We start from the raw sequence: 21,604 nt of genomic DNA, 5'->3' as shown, positions 1-21,604 counted from the left end.
CCAGTTAATTATTTGCATTTAGATTTAGTACTATATATTTATCCTATTTAAATGTCTTATTCTGGCCCGGTGGTTTTCACTTCCTTCCAGAAGCTGTAGGCTTCCTTAAGGTGTATGGGGCCTGAGTGGGAGGGTTTCTGCCCTTTGTTGCTCCTGGAGCAGCTCAGATAGTAGGTTTGGTATTTTGAGATACCATGAAGGGTTTTGCTTGAGAAAGGGGGTCTACTGCTTAAACACACAATTGAAAACCACCATTCTAGCCTTCAGATAAATTTCAATCTTGAAGGTCAAGGCATGTTTAGAAAAAGTTATTCCTCGTACAGGTTTTTCTCTTATGGATTTTCTTCATGCATTGGAAGTCCCTCTCCCTGATTAGGGGCTTCCCTGATGTCTCAGATGGTAAAGAATCTGCCTGCAATGTAAGAAATCCAGGTTTGATCCCTGGGTCAGGAAGATCACCTAGGGAAGGGAATGGCTACCCACTCCAGTATTCTTGCTTGAAGAATCCCTTGGACAGAGGAACCTGGTGGGCTACAATTCTTGGGGTCTCACAGTGGAACACAACTGAGTGACTCACACTTTCACTTTTCACTTTCTATAGGGTTGGTTGATATTTCACCCCTTTATGGACACAGCAGCATAATCAGTGAATTGTTAGGAAATTTCAGTCTTCCCACCTGGGAATCTGATTCTGGAGGTCCAGGATGGGGCCCTGGTATTAGTGGGGATTTTTAAAAATCCCTGCAGGTGATTTTGATGTCCAGCTGAAGTGGAGAAGCTCTAGCTTATTTTTCTTGGCAAGATGTGTCATCTCTTGCTATTACTCTCTGGAGGGTCTCTGGGGGAGCTGGGAGTAGGTGGTATAGGGCTCTGACCAGAGGGTGACTGACTTCACCAGCACACACAGCTAGTGTTCTTCACTTATGAGAAAAAAAATTATGTGGCCTATTTTATCCCTCGTGGAATTTTTTTATTAATCCAAAAATGCCAGTTTATTTTTAAACCCGAAAACCCTAAAAACAAAAGGAGAAAATCTCCGCTAGAGAGAACCTCTTGTGCTGCAATTAGTATGCTAAAAATTAGCATCGTATAGGGGTAGTGAACAGTAGGAACAGTGAAGAAGCAGACGTTCTGTTCTTTCGCCCTTGTGGTCCTGCACACTTCAGTGCAGTGGACTGGGTCTAACCACAGACGCAGGACAGCAGACGCTGCTCTTCTCCACAAACCTGCCTCCCTGTCCAAGGTGCTCTTCCTTGGCAGTTTTGTTGACTTCCCTCTGCCGACATGCCAAGCAGGGACATTTCTTCTTTTGTATCTAAGTATGCAGCACTGTCATGAAGAGCTGACAGTAAAGCAAACAGGAGATATCTTCCAGTTTTCCTTAGAAAAGTTTCAATGTGCATAACACGTTTTTTCATTTTTTTCTGACTTACTCCTTTTTATCTACTCCCTTTTGAAACAAACAAAAAAAATAAGAATTAGGTGTTCAATTATGGCTGGGCACCTAAAGTGGAAATCTTTTGAGAGAAATTAAAAAAAAAAACTTTTATTTTATATTGGGGTATAGCCAGTTAACAATGTTGTGATAGTTTTGGGTGAGCAGAGAAAGGACTGAGCCGTAATATACATGTATCCATTCTCTCCCAAACTCCCCTCCCATCCAGGCTGCCATAAACATTGAGCAGAGTTCCATATGCTGTACAGTAGGTCCTTGTTGGTTATCCATTTTAAACATAGCTGGGTGTACATGCCCATCCCCGACTCCCTAACTATCCCTTCCTCTCATTCTCCCCCTGCCCCCAGCCCCAGCAACCATAAGTTCTTTCCCTAAGTCCGTAAGTCTCTGAAAGAAATAAAATTTTGAATTAAAATCTGAATGATTTCTCTGAGATGTTTAACTGGGGCATAGTTATCAGCACTCATAAACACACCCAGAGTGGTACACACATTCTGTGGTTAGCACTATGGTATTATCTGTCTGTACATAAAGAAACATTAATTATGAAATATAAGGTATAATATTTAAGTAATGTAATCACCAACCTCAGTAACAAAATAGCGTTAGGAAGAGGTTGGCCAAACATTTTGGCTCTTCTCATTGAAAAGGCATAGTAATGTTCTATAGCTCTTCCAACTACTATTTACTATTTGGATAAGTATTGCAAGACACAGGGCTCTTTCTACTTGTTGAATTTTTTTTTTCTAAATTATACTTGGCACTTCATCTTGAATTTCTAAAAATCTGGAGGGAACAGCTGGTGCTCTAATAAATATTCAGGCCAGCTATTTTAATGCTTTGTACTTAATTAAGTCGTCCTAATAAAAGAGGAATACTTGACTTAAGCATTTCTCAAAGTATAATGTTTTGCTTCCAACAAAAATTTCCCCCAACTGTTAATATTTCCCTGAAGCAGCCTTAAAACTTAATTCTGCCAAGTGAGTAGTTCTAATCACTTCTGAAGCATTTAATGCCAAAACTCAGTTTTCCTGTTTTAAGGTACAGTCCTATCAATATAGCCCAGCCCCTTCACTTATGAAGATTCCACAGTCATTGACCTTTTAGAAGAATTCTTTGTAGGGTCCAGTATTAGAGAGTGATAAAATGTTTACCTTGAGTTGGGCATTCTGGTGGTCTGGTGGTAGGCAGCAGTCTGGTGGTAAGGAGTTTGGATTCTGAATGTGTCTGAATTTTTACCCAGTTTTATTCCCAGACTTGTGATCTTAGGCTACTTACTCACCTTACGGTTATGTCTCCTCATCTGCAAAATGGCATCTTTAGTAGTAATATTAAGACCCAGCATCTATCTCATAGTTGTGAGAATTTAGAGGAGTTAGTATATATAAACTGCTTGGAATGATCGATAGGTATTAGCAATTATTACTCTTATTTTCCTCTATGCCTATAATTTCATTTTGGTGGGGTTTTCTTGACTTCTTTCAGAACTGTTACAGTAATCTTACACTGTAACATATATTTTTTTGTTCTCTGTAATGTTCTGCCTACATAAGTACATTCCCAAAATAACTAAAGGGAAAAAGGATCTAACAAATGTTCACAGTGTTCTTTTCATTGTAGTGAATGGCATGTAAGTCTTATCATGGATACCAGACCGTGAATTCCTGTTGATTGTTTGTTGTTAATGTTGCCATCTTTCTTTACCCAATTGGATTCACTCTTCATTTTCTTAGCAAAACCAGACTGTCTCATGTTGGTGTTTTGTACTGGGAAGTTGAGTTTCTGTTGTTGGATCTTGGTGTTAGGCCTAGCACCTGGGAGAAATAGAAACATTTTATTAAAATCTGTTAAATCTGGTTGTTTTGAAAATACCTAGATGGCTGTAAACATATGTGTTTAGCTTTTGTAGTATCCTAAGTCCTGTATATTTTAGTCATTGTTTTACTCTGTATTTCCAACACATTCTTTCAGGTTGTGAAGGTGAACACTGAGTTGGCGATACAGATAATTCAGAATTTCCCCTGGATGTCTTTCCTGCTGATGAAGAAGTAGGATTTTGGTCAGAACTCCCAGTATTCTTGCCTGGAGAATCCCATGGACAGAGGAGCCTGGTGGGCTGCAGTCCATGGGGTCGCGAAGAGTCAGACATGACTGAGAGACTTCACTTTCATTTTTCACTTTCATGCATTGGAGAAGGAAATGGCAACCCACTCCAGTGTTCTTGCCTGGAGAATCCCAGGGTCGGGGGAGCCTGGTGGGCTGCCGTCTATGGGGTCACACAGAGTCGGACACGACTGAAGCGACTTAGCAGCAGCAGCAGCAACGGTGTCACCTGATGCAGAAGACCTAGGCTTCTTTTTCCAAGCATAATTCTCTCTCTAACTGGGCTTAACACTAGGAGAAAGGGCCAGGGGATGCTAATTCAGTAGGTGCAAGGAGCGTAGGCCCTCATTCCCATGCTGAAATTGCTCAGAAAGCCCCAGCCATTGAAGGAAGAGAGGAGGGTGAAGGGAGGGTTAGGTAGAATTTTCATTATATTATTCATTAGTAAAAAAGATGATCTGTGTGGCACGATCGGATATTATAAGAGCACTTAAAATTTTTTTTAAATTGGTGGGTAATTGCTTTACAATGTTGTGTTGGTATCTGCTGTACAACTATGTGACTCAGCTATATGTATACATGCATCCCCTCCCTCTTGAGCCTCCTTCCATCCCATCCCCATCCCATCCCTCTAGGTCATCACAGAGCATTGAGCTGAGCTCCCTGCCTTCTACAGAAGCTTCCCACTAGCTAACTATTTTACACATGATAGTGTAGATATGTCAGAGGTACTCTCTCAATTCATCCCACCCTCTCCTGCTGCCGCTGTGTCCACAAGTCCATTCGTAAGAGCATATTTAAAGTCATTTTAGGTTACCCATATTTAAAGTCATTTTAGGTTACCCATAGCACCCCCAAAGTGCTGCTTTAGATTTGCTCACTGACCTCACCATCCATTGATGGTTTGTGACTTGCCAGGGAAGGCACTGGAGTTTCCTCTTGGTCCCCCTGCCCTCTGCTGGCTGAGTGTCTGAAGGATGGCTGATGAGCCAAAGCACCAGATCCCAAACGAATGGCCTGCATGGTTTCAGACTGACGTTTGTGCTACCCCTAGCGTTTCTCAAATTTTAAGTCACATGGGGATCTTGATTAAAATGCATTTTTTGGTTCGGCGGGCTTGAGAAGGGCCTAAGATCCAGTTCATTAACACGCTCCCAGGTGAGGCTGATGCTGTTGGTTCACTGAGCTCCTTTTCAGTTGCAAGGATCTAGACCATTTCAAACTATTTTTCCTTTAAATCGACTCCATTTTTAAACCTTAAATACATTTATTTAAAAAGGAAACTTGAAAAATATCACTATTCAGATGCATACAATGACAACTATATGGCTTGTTAATGTCTAGGTAGCTCTTGGTGCCTGCTGGCAGGCCTGAGTTACAGACTTATTTTCCTTTGCGACAGTGGAGGTTAACAAGTGTACCCAGTGCTCAACATCCTGGCATCAAATGGAGACTTTCTCCTTGACTAGACCAGAGGATTAGGAGAGAGTTGAAAAGGAAATGACTTTCTTCTTCTAGGTTGTTTAATGCTGTATTCTAAAACTGTCTCCTCTGTCACCAGAGGTCACCAGGGAATCTCACTTTGGGGAGCATTGCTTTTAAGTAATTTGCAGGAAGACATGCATTTATAAGCTGAGACCTATTAGTAAGATTCACAAATCTCTAGAGGGAAAATGACTGGGGGGATGTGTTCAAATTTTTGCCTACTCTAGGTTCTATTTACTATTGGGAAAAAAGAGGGGTACTCCCAATTTCTGAAGAGTTGCTAACCCCAGCCCCAGTGAATAATTACATCTTAGGTATAAAAGGGAAAATGCTTTGGGAAATTGGATTTTAGACGAACAGAAAGTCAACCTGAAATAGTTGGAAACCTATCTCAGTGGGCTTCTTCCTCTACTCCTCTGTCTCCTCTTCCTTCAATTTACTATTGATTATGTTCAATTTGGAATGAATTCATTTATTTGCTGCATTTTTTAGAATTTGTTTTTGTTGTTCAGTCGTTAAGTTGTGTCCGACTGTTTGTGACCCCATGGACTACAGCATGCTAGGAGGCTTCCCTGTCCTTCACCATCTCTTGGAATTTGGTTAAACTCATGTCCATTGAGTTGATGATGTCATCCAACCATCTCATCCTCTGTCGTCCCCTTCTCTTGTCCTCAGTCTTCCCCAGAATCAGGGTCTTTTCCAATTAGTCGTTTTTTCACATCAGGTGGCCAAAGTATTGGAGCTTCAGCTTCAGCTCAGTTAGAACAGGGTACTTTACTTACACTTTTCTATTGTAAAAACAATACATCAACATTAATATGCTTTTTTAAGAAAAAATTGTACTGCATTCCCAATAGTAACTTTCAGTTTAATTTTATTAAAAGTAGAGAGTCTTAGTCAAATCCTCTGAGAGCAGTGAACAAACACCCCCAAATAAACAAAAAGCCCATTTTAGAGTTTGAGTGGCAGGCATCTACAAGAACTCGAATTTAGTAAACCATAGTTACTTAACTTTGTGAAGTAAAAATGTGCTTTTCCATCACCAGCTTTTAAGCATTTCTTCTGATTTTACCAGTATTTCCCCCCTCAGGACAAAATTTAGAATAAGTATTTCAACATACAGAACAAATACCCTGTGAATAAACATCAATTTCACACAACAACAATGACAACAAAAAATCAATAAATCTGCTTTAGGCATTTGAAAGCCCCTGTACTTTTAAAGGAAGGAGTTATAGCGTTCAGTAACTGAAAAACAAAACCTTTCAAACATGAGCTCTTAGCTTTAGATGTTTTTCAGCATGACCTTTACTTGGGCAGAAAAATGTAGTTAGGAACTACATTGTTCCCATTGAATGTTTCCTTGAAGGTATCTGCTTATTCAAGGATGGATAGCAACTGCCCACATGACAACTCGTGTGAGTAAAGCTGCTTGGTATTTTTTTTTTTCCTAATCTCATAACTGCAATCCTGGGGAAATAGTGTTGTTGTTTTTTTTTTTTTTTTTTTCTTTTTAGTATTTTTAGCTTTGTCTGTTAGTTTTTGAAAGAATAATTTGAGTAAAGAGGTGACTCATGTGGCATTTTAATTTTTTTCCTGTCTGTAAGATTTAATAGTCCCTAGTATTCTTACTGTATTCTCTGAGAGTTTTACAGTTGCTTTCCAGTGAGGGCCTGAAACAACTGGATAAAAGTTAGAAAATAATGTCTTATTCATCCTTTTATAGAAATGAAAGGATTAGTTTCACTAAAAGGAGGACTGAAGTATCTTTTATATTTTTGAAATACATATATTCCATTTAAAATTGATATATACCCTTGGAATTTTTGCATAGTAAATGTTGATTTATGTCTTTGTCTTTTTTTTTTTTAATAAGTAGATATATGCTTTCTTTGGATAAAGAAAGAGACACTACTTAAATGACTATATGACCTCCAAATAATTTAATTGGCAAGAATACTGGAGTGGGTTGCCATGTACTTTTCCAGGGGATCTTCCTGACTCAGGGATTGAACCCAGGTCTCCTGCATTGCAGGCAGATTCTTTACCGTTTGAGCTACCTGGGAAGCCCTAATTTGTGATAAAAGATTAAAATTTCCTTATTATAGTTTCCTATAAAGATGCAAGGGCTTCCCTGGTGGCTCAGACGGTAGAGAACCTGCCTGCTAGTGCAGGAGATGTGAGTTTGATTCCTGGGCTTGGGAATATCCCCTGGAGAAGGGAATGGCTACCCACTCCAGTATTCTTGCCTGGAAAATTCCACGGACAGAGGAGTCTGGCGGGCTACATACAGTCCAGTGTGGGGATAGAAAAGAGTTGGATAAGACTGGGCGACTAACACTAACGGTATAAAGATGCAAACTAAATGAAACTTTTTTTTAAGTTAAAAATAAAACTCAAGAGATCATCAGTCCTAGTACCTAATACTTAAGCAGGAAAAAACACTGTTCTTGCTATTTTGGTTCTTGGATGAAGACTAGAAAATAAACTCTTTTGAAGTATGAAATTACTACAGCCTAGCTGGAGGCACCAACAAATCATTAATTATTGCTAGGAACCTTTCAGAATGCATTTTTTTCATTTCAAGCATCGTTTCTATTGAATCCCCCTCCTCCCCCTGCCACCTTTTCTGTGAATTTAATTCCAGAACTGAGAAGATAGGACTTTTTGCTTTGGGGGTAACTAAATCTCTTTCTCATACTTTAAAAAGGGTAGCCTGCTGATAAAACGTGGAAGGTTGGAATTATTTTGAAGAGGAATGGCTTTTCAAATATTTGAGTGTTCTTTGGCGAGTCTTTTCAGTGCTCAGGTGTGGGCACTCAGGTATAATTCTTGATTATATAATCTCAAGACTTACATATTGAAATGGACCTGAAAAATTGGTTCCACCTCTAGATATTGGCCCCCTTCCCCACCTTTTTCCCCCCTCTTAATAGAATCCTTTCTTTTTTCCCATCAACCTTTGCTTCAAAGCCCCCAATTTACAAAGCAGGGACAGCTGGTGTTCTGGGCGCAGAGCATCTCCGTGGGCTCTGCGGTTCCGGCCTCGCTGCGTGGGGAGAGCACGAGGAGGGGACGGCGGCGGGCGTCCTGGCGGATTTGATGTTGTGCTGAGGACGATGGAGAAGGTATCTGTGTACCAATTTATTCCTTGAATGAGGATGAAGTTGGCCTTTGACCTGGAGGCTGGGTGGTGGCTGAACTGCCCAAGTTTACTGAGTCCCAGTGCTCTGACCGCCTTTGGTTCTACTAAACAGTTTGGGGTGGTCACTTTGATTAACATCAACCTGGCTTATGTTAAGTAAGTATTCAGGTTATTTATTATGCATTATTCTTGTGCTTTGGAATGAGCAGACTCAAAAACTCCTCCTTCGTATGGATTCCATATGTGGCTTTTAAGTCAGCAGAGACAAAAAAGCTTCCAATTAAATTGCACCTAAAGTTGCACATTGAATAGATTAAGCTTGATGGCATAGGTATTACCTGAAATTCTTTGTCATCTCTAATATTGTTCATATTGCATTTAAACAAGCTATTAGGTGTTGGGTGATTCTGTGGTGATGAACTAAACCTACGAATTCACATGTGTCCTATTTAGGTTTTTTATTACTGAATGAATATGCCCATGGGATTTGTTATTTGTTTTGCACTGATGTGCTCCAGATAAAATTACAAGATGATTTTTAAAAAAACGATACATTTACTCTTTATTTCTTCCTCACCCCAGCTTCCCACTCCCCCTACCCTCTGCCCCACAAACAATGCAGAGAACATTAAGATGTTTAAAATAGGGGTTAAGGGTTCAGACATGGGCCTTGGCACTGCCAAGCTTTGTGACTGTGAACAGCTGTGTCATCATGCTGGTCTGTTTCTTATGGGCAAAAAGTGGCTAACAGTAATGCCTATCCCTAGGATAATTATAAAGATTCAATGAGATGCACAGGCCCAGCCTGAGGGCGCACGTGCTCCGTGACTGCTGACCTTGGAATCAGGTGTGGACCGGGTAACTGCTTGGGACAGGTGTAGGCTTTTGATTCATTATCACCTGGGAAAGGTGTTGTCAGAGTCCAGGAGCCTCAACTTGCTCTGCTAGGGAAGCGCTGTCTGTATGACAGGACTTTTCTGGCGGAACTTTGTTTCCTTTGGTGTTTCACCTACTGGAAGAGATTGTATCTCCAGGCTTCCTTTGGCAACTTCCTTTCCTTCCTTTCCTTCCTCTCAGATCTGTCTGACAGTTTAGGTTTCGAGCCAAGTAGCTGCTCCGTTCCCTTGCCTGCTGGACCCTGAATTCCTCTCCCCTCACGTTTAGCTGCAGCTGTTCATCTTATCCATTGTTGGCATGACCTGATCACCCCTCCATTTCTTTAATCACAAATACCAGCATTTCTCATGGCTTGCCTTAGAGGGTCATTTTGAGGCCACGGACCTACCTGTTTTTTTTTTTTTTTTTTTTAATGGTAGTATATGTAGAACATTACAGTTCCAATAAAATAATAATTCTAATAATAGAAATATGTCTGGAAAAATGCCTAAAATATAGCAGGTATCCAGTAATTGTTAACTGAAATAAGTTAATTTAATCTATAGTAATTTTCTTTCTCAATAACCATTTTTCATTTGATGTATAACTAATTTACATGTTGTGTTGGTGTCAGGTATACAGAAAAATGATTCAGTTATACATGTACATATTCTTTTTCAGGTTTTTTCCATTCTAGGTTATTGTAAGATATTGAATATAATTCCCTGTGCTATACAGTAGGTCCTTGTTTATCTATTTGATCCATAGTAGCCTATAATCGTTAATCCCCAAATCCTACTTTGTCCTTCCCTGTCCCCTCAGCCCCTTTGGTAACCATAAGTTTGTTTTCAATCTGTGAATCTATTTCTGTTTTGTAAATAAGTTCTTTTTTTTTTTTTTAAGATTCCACGTTATATGTGGATATCATATGGATATCATATATTTTTCTTTCTCTGTCTGACTTACTACATTTAGTATGATAATCTCTATGTCCATACATGTTGCTGCAAATGGCATTATTTAATTCTCTTTGGTGGCTAACTGTCCATTGTATATAAATACCACATCTTCTTATCCACTCATCTCTTGATAGACACTTAGGTTCCATGTCTTGGCTGTTGTAAATAGTGCTGCAGTGAACATTTAGGGTACATGTGTCTTTTTGAATTATGTTTTTTTTCTGGATATATGCCCAGGAGTAAGATTATAGGATCATATGATAGTTCTATTTTTAGTTTTTTAAGGAACCTCCATACTGTTCTCCATAACGGCTGCACCAATTTACATTCCTGCCGGAAGTTAGAGGAGGGTTCCGTTTTTTTTTTTTTTCTTTTGGTACACTCTCCAGCATTTATTGTTTGTTGACTTTTTAATATTGGCCATTTTGACTGGTGTGAGGTGATATCTCATTGTAGTTTTTATTTGCATTTCTCTAATAATTAGCAATAATGAGCATCTTTTCATGTACCTGTTGGCCAAATGTATTACTTTCTTAGCTTCAGAAAAAGATTAGCATCCACCTGGGCCCCTCTAAAAAATTTGTTATGCACAAGTAGGTATGTGTATGAAGTTTAATTTATTAATATATACCTTATTTTGATTATAATTACAGATTTTCTAATTTAATTTTTATTTAGATAGTTACAAGTTTTTGTTACAAATGGTGTTTTATGAGCTGTTGAACTTTGAGGAATCTGGCATTTTAAATTGTTTTCCACTGTATAGGAAGTAAAAAATATGTCTGAAAAATCACTGACATTATAATAAAAGCAAGCAGTTTCCCTCCCTGACGTTAGTGCCTTTCCGAGTGTGAGCCTTTGTCAAGTGGACTTTTGTCTTGTCTTTCGTTTCCCAAGTTATCATAAGTGATTTCTCTTCCTTCAGCTATATAGATGAAGATTTCTGGAATTAAAATTTTGCCCAGATTGAGACTAGCTTCTGTCCTGTTCACTATTAATATATAGTGGTTGTTGTTCAGTCGCCGTGTTCAACTTTTTGTGACCCCATGGATTGCAGGCACCTCTGCCATGGGATTTCCCAGGCAGGAATACTGGAGTGGGTTGCCATTTCTTTCTCCAAGGGATCTTCCCAACCCAGGAGTCAAACCCGTATATCCTGCATTGGCAGATGGATTCTTTACCTCTGAGCCACCAGGGAAGCCCCATATACACACATACACTTTATTTTTTAAATGTATTGTGCATTTCTAACTATAGATAAGTTTCCAAAAGTAGGGGAGGTGAAACAGGAAGGGAGTGGAGATGCAGAGGTGGTTTTGGCTACTGTATTGAAGGAGGGATATACTTGAGAGATCTCAGATTGTGCTGTTCAACAATTAAATTATGGGGTGTTTCACAGCACCTTACCAATGAAGGGCATAATGCGGCTGCTTTTGCAACCCATGGCATGAAGAGTATAGGGGGCCTCCCATGGAGGAGTTGTTGGGACCATGAAGCCCATAGGGACAGTCATTCAAATTGAGGAGAACACACAGGTTGCTTGGAGATGCTCCTCCACATGTCTCTTGTGTCCTCCCTGTCTTGCTGGGTGGTCTAGAAATGCTCTTGGGCCATTACTTAGGGTTGTGTTTGTGGCGAGCAACTTTGAAAGATGAGGTCATGTCTCTCTGGGACCAAGAGAAGGCTCACCTTCTGTTTGTTATAAAGCAGAGGTTCCACAGCTGTGACTCGGACATAACGCAGCACTTCTGTGGCTTCCTTCTGGGCGCCGCAGTGTCACTGCCATTGGACTTGGGGGTGAGGAGGACTGGCAGACATGGCGCCCATGCTGCCTGCTGTGCTGTGGATAATGCAGTCCTTTGTCTCTGACCCAGGAGTTTTATGTCTTCTGCCAGCTTCCATGAAACGGTCCTGAGGCTGATTTATTACCTTGGAAGTCGGGTAAAAGCAAATGAGGACCAGACACAGGTGTGCTGTGTATAAGTTGAATATATAGCCAGTTAAATGTGTTCAGATGTGTCCTATTTAGGACATAATCGCCTGGGCCTCACCTACCAAGAATGTGGTTAGGAAAGCCAAGTTTAGAAATCTCAGGGCTTCTCCGATTTCTCAGACCTGATGAGGGCTTCTCAGATGCTTCATAGCTGTACCCCTGGCCAGTGTGACTCCAGGGAACCAAAGGAGACCAAGGCACCCTTTTATCAAGAAGTGTAGCATCCTGAGTTAGAGAAGTAGGAGAGCTGATGCACAGGAATGGCTGATGTTAACAGTGCCAGGCAGCAGGATCCAGGATTATTGGTGGCAGTGGAGGAGGGCCCAGAGTACTGGGAGCCTCGGCAGCCCCAGAGGGCACAGACAGGGCAAGTTGCAGAGACTGTCAGGTGTCTGGCCCTGAGAGACAAGAGATGGGAAAGCCTGGGCCAAGCATAGGACAGAGCTGAGCAGGATCAGGAAGCGCTCATCTCAAAAGCAGGCTGGCTCTGCTGACTTGGATTGGGGAAGAGACTTTCTGTTTGTTTTTTGATACTTGTGGAATGAATTATTTTCAAGCAATCAGTGAACCGGCCTCTTGGAGAATGACACTGAGATCACCTCCAAGCCGGTATCAGTAATTTAGGGAAGCATTTGAAATGGCAACCCACTCCAGTATTCTTGCCTGGAAAATCCCATGGATGGAGGAGCCAGGTAGGCCACAGTCCATGGGGTCGCAAAGAGTTGGACACGATTGAGTGACTTCACTTTCTTTTAATTAACAGTGGTGTACCTATGAAAGCCAAGTAAGAACATTTGTTCAGAAGAATAACTTGGGTGTGTGTTTTTTCAAATAGAACTGTAAAAGCCTACTTACTGGTTATCTGCAGTAGGTATTTACTTCTTCATCCATCAAAAAAATAATATGTGTGGTACCTGTTGTTCAGTTGCTAAGTCATGTCCGACTCTTTGAGACCCCATGGAGTGCAGCACACCAGGCTTCCCTGTCCTTTACCATCTCCTGGAGTTTGTTCAAACTCATGTCCATTGATTTGGTGATGCCTTCCAGCCATTTCATTCTCTGTCACCCCTTTCCTGCCCTCAATCTTTCCCAGCACCAGGGTCTTTTCCAGTGAGTCGGCTCTTTGCATCAGGTGGCCAAAGTATTGGAACTTCAGCATAGTCCTTCCAATTAATAATCTCGGTTGATTTTCTTTAGGATTGACTGGTTTGATCTGCTTGCTGTCCAAGGAGGCCTGCCATACAGATTCTAGATGGAGAGAGGACTCTCAGGACTCAAATATATGAAATAAGTTGTTGTTATGTTTCCTACTCCTGTTGTTTCCAGTGTGAATTTTATCAGCAGCTAGTAAGAACCAAATTCTAAATAATATTTGTCATTCACTTAATGATATGCAAAAATGATTAACTTCCTTCAGTCATCGGTTGAAATCCATGATGACTGCTAGAATCTGGGGGATTTATAGATTAAGGTTAAAAAAAATCCATGGATGAGGAAGTGAACTTGGATGGGGAAATATCTTGGGAGTGACCCCCTATCCCTGAGGCCTGCCATCACTCATGGCTGCACAGGTTGTGAACTACACCACCCCCTGGGATGTTGCTCCCTGGATTGTGCACTGTGGCAGCTTGCATGCATTGGGCAGCCATCCAGAGGTTTAAATAAGTGGCCTATAAAGTGGGTGATCCTTTTAAGTTGAGTGGATTCAGACATTTCTGTTAGTGTGATAAGCACCACCTGTGCCTTTCACCCCCTGGAAGAGGAACCTGGTGGTGATGGTGGGGGCTTCTCATGGGGAGTGGGAACTTTCTGCTGAGGGAGAGGGTTCCCCAGGCTGACAAGGACTGCTCAGGTGTCTCAGGACCTTGCAGACTGAGCTAAGAAATCTCAGAAGAGAGTCTGCTGTCCAGCTGGTCATCATTGACACCAGGAAGACCTAAAGTCCTGCATATGCCAAACATCTCTTATTGTCCCCTTGAAGCTAAGCAAGTCATTTTTTCACTTTTATGTTAATAAATGAATAAGCTTGATCACTCATGTTCAAAATAATGAATCCCATTTATGAAGTAACTCGGCAGTTACCTTTAAATCTTGAATGCAGTATGTTTGTTATCAAAATGAAGGGTCTGCTAACCAAGTTCTTTTCAGTTTCTTAATCCAGTTACTTTTGCTGCTATTGTTTGGTGGCTGAGTCATGTCTGACTCTCTTGCCACCCCATGGACTGTAGCTCACCAGGCTGCTGAGCCACCTGGGAAGCGTATATATTTACTTTCTTTTAATTATGTATGTGAAGTGTTAGCTGATTTGAATGCACGGATGAAGAGAGATCATCTTTATATGGAAAGTTATTCTGTTTCATACCTCTGCAAGAAGTTTTAGGGAATAAAGACCTAGTATGAACATATAAATTTTCTTTTCCATTCTGATAGCATTCTCCCATAAAACCTGTAATTTTGCAGGCTGGATTTAGGAAGGGGCTAACCAAGGACTTGGGCGTAGATGTCCCCACCACATGGAGAGGCACCACCGTTGACTTCTATAGCAGCCCAGTTCTGCTCTGTCATTCAAATTTTGAGATACGTGAGCCAAGGAGAACCTTCATCTTTGGAGCTGGGCCTCTAGTCTGTCCCTATTCCCTTCCAGGTGAGCTGACAACCTCCCGGAGAGCCTCAAGGACCCATTTATTGTCTCTATTCTCCTTCCACTAGCAGAAGTCCCTATGTTTTACGGAATAGGATTTTGAATAGTGGGGAGGGCAATGGGACTTGGCGTCCTAAGGTCTGGGTTTGAATCTCACTTCTGTTACCTTCTAGCTATGTTACCCTGACTCATCTTAAGCTCTTTGACTCTTAGTTTCCTCATAGGCAACGTGAGGATGTTGGAAAACAATTCTCCATAAATCTCATGTTTCTTGCAGGATACTGCAAGCTGAGGTACTGACCACCTTTGTTCTGGATCATCTTTTCAAGGATGTTTGTAGAGTGAAAAAAATATCTGGGCTCCCTAACTTAAGGGTCCTGTCTTGTGCAGTTCATGATGTGATCCCTCTCTGCATGGTCCTGTGGAAATTGTTGCCCGGGGGACTGGGGCAGATGCTGTGGTACTGTATTGCTGTGAGCGGTGAACTGGCCTTTGTCTCTGACCCAGGGATGGCACGGATCCTGCTGGCATCTGGAACTGAAACCCCAGAACCTACACAGTACTATCAGCAGTGATACCTGCTCAGTCTTAACTCTTTCAGCATGTTCTCTCATCCTCTTCTCCACCACCTTCCTTGCTGTGATTCAGATCATCCGCATCTTCATTTGCAGGGTTGTAATTCTCTCTTCCTTCCCCCACACTCCATCTCCCAAAGCCTTCTCTAGTGGTAAATCTGATCTTGCTTTCACATCACCTGCTTTAAGCACTTACTAGCGTGTGTCTGCTCAGTCGTGTCTGACTCTTTGCAGCCCCATGGCCTGTAGCCGCTCTGTGCATGGGCTTTTCCAACCAATAACACTGGAGTGGGTTGCCATTTCCTCCTCCAGGGGGTCTTCCCAACCCAGGGATGGAATCTGCGTCTCTTCCGTCTCCTGCATTGCCAAGTGGGTTCTTTACCACTAGTGCCACCTGGGAAGCCCTTAAGTACTTAAATGACTTAGTTTGGACGGGATTAAAGTCAAACTCCATTGTAGGGGCTTTGCTTATTTCTCACCTCTCATCGGCATCCTGTTCCCCAGCCATACCTGTATGGAGCAAAGAGATAGGCAAATATGATGTCCATTATAAACTCTTCGGGTTCCCTGGGTTCAGTCTAGGTTCCCTGAGAGCATTCTGCTGTGATGCAGTCTGCTGTGTCTGCAGCTGCCACCAGGTTCTCTCTGCACCATCCTGTGGGAATAGGGGCTTGGTAACTGGCCCTTTGTAACTGTGAACTTATTTATGTTTGCTGACTATAACTTTGCACTTAGCTCTGCTTTCGGTGATTTGTCTGCCATTTCTGTCTGTGTTCTATCAAAGGTGTGGTATCTACCATAAAAAGTTGTAAAGACCAAAGAGGCTGTGAGTGCAGAGCACTTATCTCAGGGCCTGGGGGGCTGCTGCTGGAGCTCCTGTAGTTGTTCTTAGGAGAGCTGTTTCTAGAATTACAACCTTGGGAACGCTTTGCTAAACTTCCGCTAGGTTATCCCACCCCGTCATTTAGCTATACTTCATTTAGCCATTCTGTCCTTCTGCATATATTTCAGAAATGTTTTGAAAACCATGAAAAATACACCAACATCCACTACAGTACTGAAAAGAAGGAGCTTATATGTTTTGCTTCTGGCCGGTTGGATGGCGTGTATAGAGGGTGACTGCAGGATGCTCTCGGCTGCAGCGTGCCTGGCACTCTGCCTTTCTCAGTTTGAGTGGTTCTGGGCAATCTGTTTTGTTTCGTAGTCTCTCTTCTTCCTTTTAACACCCAGTTTTTCACCTCATAGTCTTTGATTCACAGCAAATTGTTTGTTTTTAAAAGGATACATCAAAGGTGGGTTTACACAGTTAAAATACAAGCTGGCTATTGTGAGTTTTACAAGCTGTCAGATCATATGGATTGTGTTCTGTCTAGCTAGGTCCGTCCTTGGAACCATTTTAAACAATGGTGAAAAGATGAAGACCTGAGGCAGTAAATCCCTCCCTCCTGTAGGGATTCTGTCGGTGGAATTACACCTCCGTGGGGCCCTTGTTGCAGTGGTCGTCTCTGGTGCTGATCCAGTGAGAGGGTCCTTTACCACTGGTCTTTGAGGTCTTTGTGGGACAGGACCTGAATGAGGTTTCATTCCAGGTCTTGACAGGGCCTGGCTCCTAGAAGGCATTCCAGAAATTGTTCTGCATGCATGAATGCCTAAATAAGAGAATGTGAGAGGGTCTGGTTAACTGTTAGCCCAGCTCAGACTAATTTGTTCCCACTTCGCTGATGTGGAAAGCTGTGCTGGTGCGGGAGCAGGGGCTGACAGTGGAAACTCGGGGTAATGGGAAATGCCTGTCTTTCTTGGCTTTTTCTCTGCTAGGCTCCCATCCTGCTTGACCCCTCCCTGGAAGCTCAGCAAGCGTGGCTATGGAGGAAGCCCTGAGTACTGTCACCCTGATTTCAGCTCAAACTTAGAGGGCTTTCCAAAGATTGGGTGTCTTCTGTCGCTTCTCCCACACCCTCCAGTTGGGTTGATAACCTCTTTAATTCCTTGATTCTCTTCCCCTATATTCCCTTCTCCAACTGTAGAGACTTCTCTCTGCTACAATTTTGCATGTCCAGGAGACTGTATTTCCTCTCAGACCCACAGATTCCTCCTTTGTGTTTTAGGACCTTTCTGTTTTTGAGTGAGTTGGAATATGTCTGGTAAGATAAGAGAGAGGTGACTGTATATTTTAAAAAATCCTACTGGGGCAAAGCATCCAAAACAGATTTTACTCTGTTCGTGGACTGCTTTTATAGCAAACACTTTGTTATCAGCTTCCCTGGTGTCTCAGATAGTAAAGAATCTGCCTGCAATGCAGGAGACCCAGATTCGATCTCTGGGTCTGGAAGATCCCCTGGAGAAGGGAATGGCAACCCTTGCCAGTATTCTTGTCTGGAGAATCTCATGGACAGAGGAGCCTGGTGGGCTACAGTCCATAGGGTTGCAAAGAGTTGGATGTGACTGAGCGACTAACACTTTCACTTTGTAATCACATACAAATTAAATTGCATTGAATGAACCGGTTTTATTGCAAAGAATACATTTACTGAAAAAGGGGAAAAAAAGTGCGCATATGCGTGTGTCAGTTGACAGTAATTGAATATTTGAAATCTGGAACACAGCACTCTCAGATAGGGAAACTTTACATACTGTCACCCAGACTTTGGTCCCAGACAGTCTTCCTTTGTTAGCTTATGTAGGGCCCTTGTGACCAATCTTGATAGTTGTGTGTATTTGCCTGCTTGTGCTTTCAAGGTCACTGGGGAAAAAAATCAGAGCTTTGCAAACTAGAGTGTATGATATGAATGTAAGTTGTAAGTAATTTTTACTGTGATCATTGTTATGTGCATGGAAATTCTGACATACAAGAGAGGCTGGACACTGTTTTATTTTCTATTTGTGATATATTTCCTGAAAAGCTAACCTTTTAGGGGTCATGATATGGGATGATATAACCACTGCAACCAAAATGATTCCTTTCCATTTATTTATCATAACTTCTCAAAGGGTGATTACTAATCATTTTTAGTTCTGTTCATCAAAGTGATGAAATAAATGGGGACCAGATGTGATTTTATAGATTTTCAATCCTAGATTTCAAATCCTAGGATTTGCGATTTGAATACCATTTCTAAAGATAAAAGGCAAACTTCCTGTATCACTCAGACCTCTTAATAACTTCATTTTCAATTGTATTATTGGGTGATATAACTAAAGGGGTCACGACAGACACTGAGAATATTGGATTGTTGAAGTGATTCTCTCTTTAGATGTGGTGAAGGATTCGTTGGTTTGTGGAAGAGGGATAATTGTGGTAGGGTAGTTTTAGCATTTGTATTTCATTTTCACATTATGTTGCTCAGGGTTTTAGAGGCTGCGTGAGCAAGGTTAAAAGACAAACCTCAGCATTTTAGGGTTGTTCTGTGTAAGGAACTGATTTTGCTGTCTTCTGTGCAGGGCCCCTGTTATTTTCTGGCTTAGCCTTCGTGGCAGCCTTTTCCCCGATCACTAGCATAATCCGACATTAAGTATCTTTAAATGGGCCCTCACTAGTCCTCTGACCAGCCGTTGCCCTGGTCTGAGCCTTCATCTTCCTGGCTTCGCTGGCCTCCTGCTCTTTCCTCCCTGTGGTCCACTCTTTGCCCTGAGCCATGGTGGTCCAGTCCCAGGTCTGATCATGACACTCTTATGCTTTGAGTGATCTCCTTGCTTTCCCGCTGCCCTTGGTCTCACCTGAGATCCTCCCTCTCATGTTTGCCTCACCACCCCCCCCCCCCCCCCCCCCCCCCGACCCCCTGCCCCACCCAGTTTGTGTCTTTATCCCCTCCTTCCTCCTCTCCCACTCCAGCCCTCTGGCCTTCCTTTTCCCTCTGAAACTCCTTCCTACTTTAGAGCCTTTGCACAGAGAGCACATGGAAACTAAGCTGCAAAAGTGTTAGTCCCTCAGTCGTGTCCAATTCTTTGCGACCCCATGGACTGTAGCCCATCAGGCTCCTCTGTCCATGGGATTCTCCAGGCAAGAATACTGGAGTGTGTAGCCATTTGCTTCTCCAGGGGATCTTCCAGGCCCAGAGATCAAACGCAGGTCTCCTGCACTGCAGGCGGATTCTTTACCATCTGAGCCACCAGGGAAGCCCAAATCTGTTAACCTTGGAATATTCTGTCACAACACCCAGGACTTTTCCTTCCAAGCACCCATCATAATCAAGTGAGATCATGATTATTTATTGGGGTGATGATGTGATTGTGCTGTGCACTGGTCAGTCAGCTTCGAGAGGGTGGGGGTTACCCAATAAATGTGACTTCGATGGTAATCTCAACACCCAGGGTTGCATGTGCTCAACAGGTCTTGGTTTTCTGCAGCACTTTTGGTTTATACCTGTAGTCCTCATGTAATGATTAATAGTGTCCCCTTTGACTTGGAAAATTATTCATTTTGGATGACAGGCTACATAGTGATCCTACCGAAAGCCCCAGGATGTTAATCACCCTGGTCAAGGGTTCCCCTGTCAGGCGTCTAGAGCAGGGGACCCTCACACAGGGTGGGAGAGGGAGAGGCTGTCATTGGGTTCTGATTCCGTCCCAAGGTAATTTACACTCTTGAAACCCTGGCAGCATATACAGATGTGCATGTTTTTAACATTTGCAAGAGTTGAGAACATTCCCTGTGCACCTGTGGTTTTAGAATGTGACAGTGGAGGCGTCGAGGCTGTTTAAAAAAAAAAGAAATGGAAAATAAACAGGGTAGCTGCAGGAAGGTGCTTCCTGCATCAGAGGCTGACAAGCTTTTGATCAGAAAGGGTTGAGGATGCTAACGGCATCTTTTGGGGCCAGCCAGCAAGGTCCTTGCCATCCTCAGACTCGGGCAAGCTGGTCTCCAGTGGGCAGTGTGTCTGGGAGTGCCTGGTGGGAAGCACAGAGCTCATCTGTGTTCCAACTTCCCCACCCATCTGTAGAGTCAGAGAAGGTGATGCGGACAGTGCCAAGCGATCTTGTTGAATTAAAAAAAAATACAAAAACCTGAGAGGCAGCATGAGGAAGGCCCGGGTTAGTGAGGTCTGCTATGGCCCAGGCCCCTGGAGACGCAGTTTCTTTGAGTCTGACTTAGAGCTGCCGTGTGCCCGCCTCAGGGAAGACTCTGAAGATGAGAGCAGGAACACGCTCCGCGAGACACTTTCAAATTGCTGGGTCCCATTAGGGGAAATGGGCTTTTGTGGCACTAGCCTGAAGATAATTTTTATCAAATCCCATCGCCTGAGGTCTCACAACGGCGACAGTGGCAGGAGCCCCTCTTAGACCTGGCTTCCCTGCACAGCAGCCCAGCCAGACGTTGGAGAGGTGGTTTCCTTCGTGCTGTCCCCGCAGGGCCGGGGAGCCCCCAGAAGACCCTCGGGCCCAGGCAGGCAGAGGTGCCAGAGAAGCAGACAGACAGCAGAACCACAGATGAGAGAGTGTGGGTGCACGCTCAGTTATATCCGACTCTTAGTGATCCCATGCACCATAGCCCACCAGGCTCCTCTGTCCATGGGATTCTCCAGGCAAGGACACTGGAGTGCGTTGCCATTCCCTCCTGCAGGGGATCTTCCCAACCCAGGGATCGGACCCACGTCTCTTATGTCTCCTCCATTGGCAGGTGGGTTCTTTATTTTTTAATTGAAAGATTAATTGCTTTACAGAAATTGTTGTTTTCTGTCAAACTTCAACATGAATCAGCCATAGGTATTATCACTGAACCACCTGGGAAGCCCTGATGAGAGCACAGGTGGGGTCATCTCGAGGATGTCCACTCGACCGGCTGGAAGCTGGGGCAGGAAGTGCGTGTTAAGGCCCCAAGCTTCTGGGATGTGCAGGTGGACCTCGAGTCCTGATGGGTTCCACGAAGCTGAATGCAGCCTGCCTTGCTCTTCTGCTGTCTTTCAGTCGGAAGGTTGTGTGCAGAGCGGGGGTCTCTGTTTGCTTCAGGTCAGCTCAGACCTCAGTATCAGCAGGTAGATGCGGGGCCTCGTGGAGACTTTGCCACTCGAGTGATTCAGCAAAGCCCTTGCAAGGTTTCTCTGTTAGTTAACCGTCTACAGCAGGCGAAGTTTGGATTGGCTGAAAAGAAAGGTGAAATGAGGTAATCGGAATTCTGTGATTTTTTTTTTTTTTTAAGTCCTGGCATCTTGTGTTCTCTGCCTACCAGAAATATTCCAGCAGAACCGTGATAATGCCTTTCATGTGCTAAGCCTTCCAGATGGCAGTTGCTCAGCCAGGGAGCGAAAGAGGGAGTGGTGTGTTGGAGATTTATGAGTAAGTTAATGCCCTTCCTCGCATGACCCAGTGAACTCTTGCTCGCTCTCTGTATGAGCATCCCAAAGTGCTCAGGCCTGCAGGGACTTTAAAAACCACCA

The 21,604-nt window shown here is 43.0% G+C and overlaps 1 protein-coding gene and 1 long non-coding RNA gene across 3 annotated transcripts in view; both read left to right on the top strand.

Moving 5' to 3' along the window:
* TSPAN5 (tetraspanin 5) overlaps positions 1-21,604 on the top strand; it is a 179,603-nt gene that overhangs the window by 10,219 nt on the left and 147,780 nt on the right. The window contains exon 1 of one of the 2 annotated variants that reach the window (XM_055587762.1): positions 7,967-8,172. The exons of the other annotated variant lie outside the window; for it this stretch is intronic. Within the exon in view, the coding sequence (XP_055443737.1) occupies positions 8,164-8,172 (9 nt within the window). The 5' untranslated portion in view covers positions 7,967-8,163. Of the gene's footprint in view, positions 1-7,966; positions 8,173-21,604 lie in introns of those variants that run through there. 2 annotated transcript variants of the gene reach the window in all.
* Positions 8,179-21,604, top strand: part of LOC129657510 (uncharacterized) — a 58,935-nt gene continuing 45,509 nt past the window's right edge. The window contains exon 1 of the long non-coding RNA XR_008716780.1: positions 8,179-8,345. This is a non-coding gene — a long non-coding RNA (uncharacterized LOC129657510). The remainder of the gene's footprint in view (positions 8,346-21,604) is intronic.

Source organism: Bubalus kerabau, chromosome 7, assembly GCF_029407905.1.
Source record: "Bubalus kerabau isolate K-KA32 ecotype Philippines breed swamp buffalo chromosome 7, PCC_UOA_SB_1v2, whole genome shotgun sequence".
NCBI classification, from domain to species: domain Eukaryota; kingdom Metazoa; phylum Chordata; class Mammalia; order Artiodactyla; family Bovidae; genus Bubalus; species Bubalus kerabau.
Note: the sequence above shows the minus strand (reverse complement) of the source record. Positions and strands in the feature narration are given on the sequence as shown.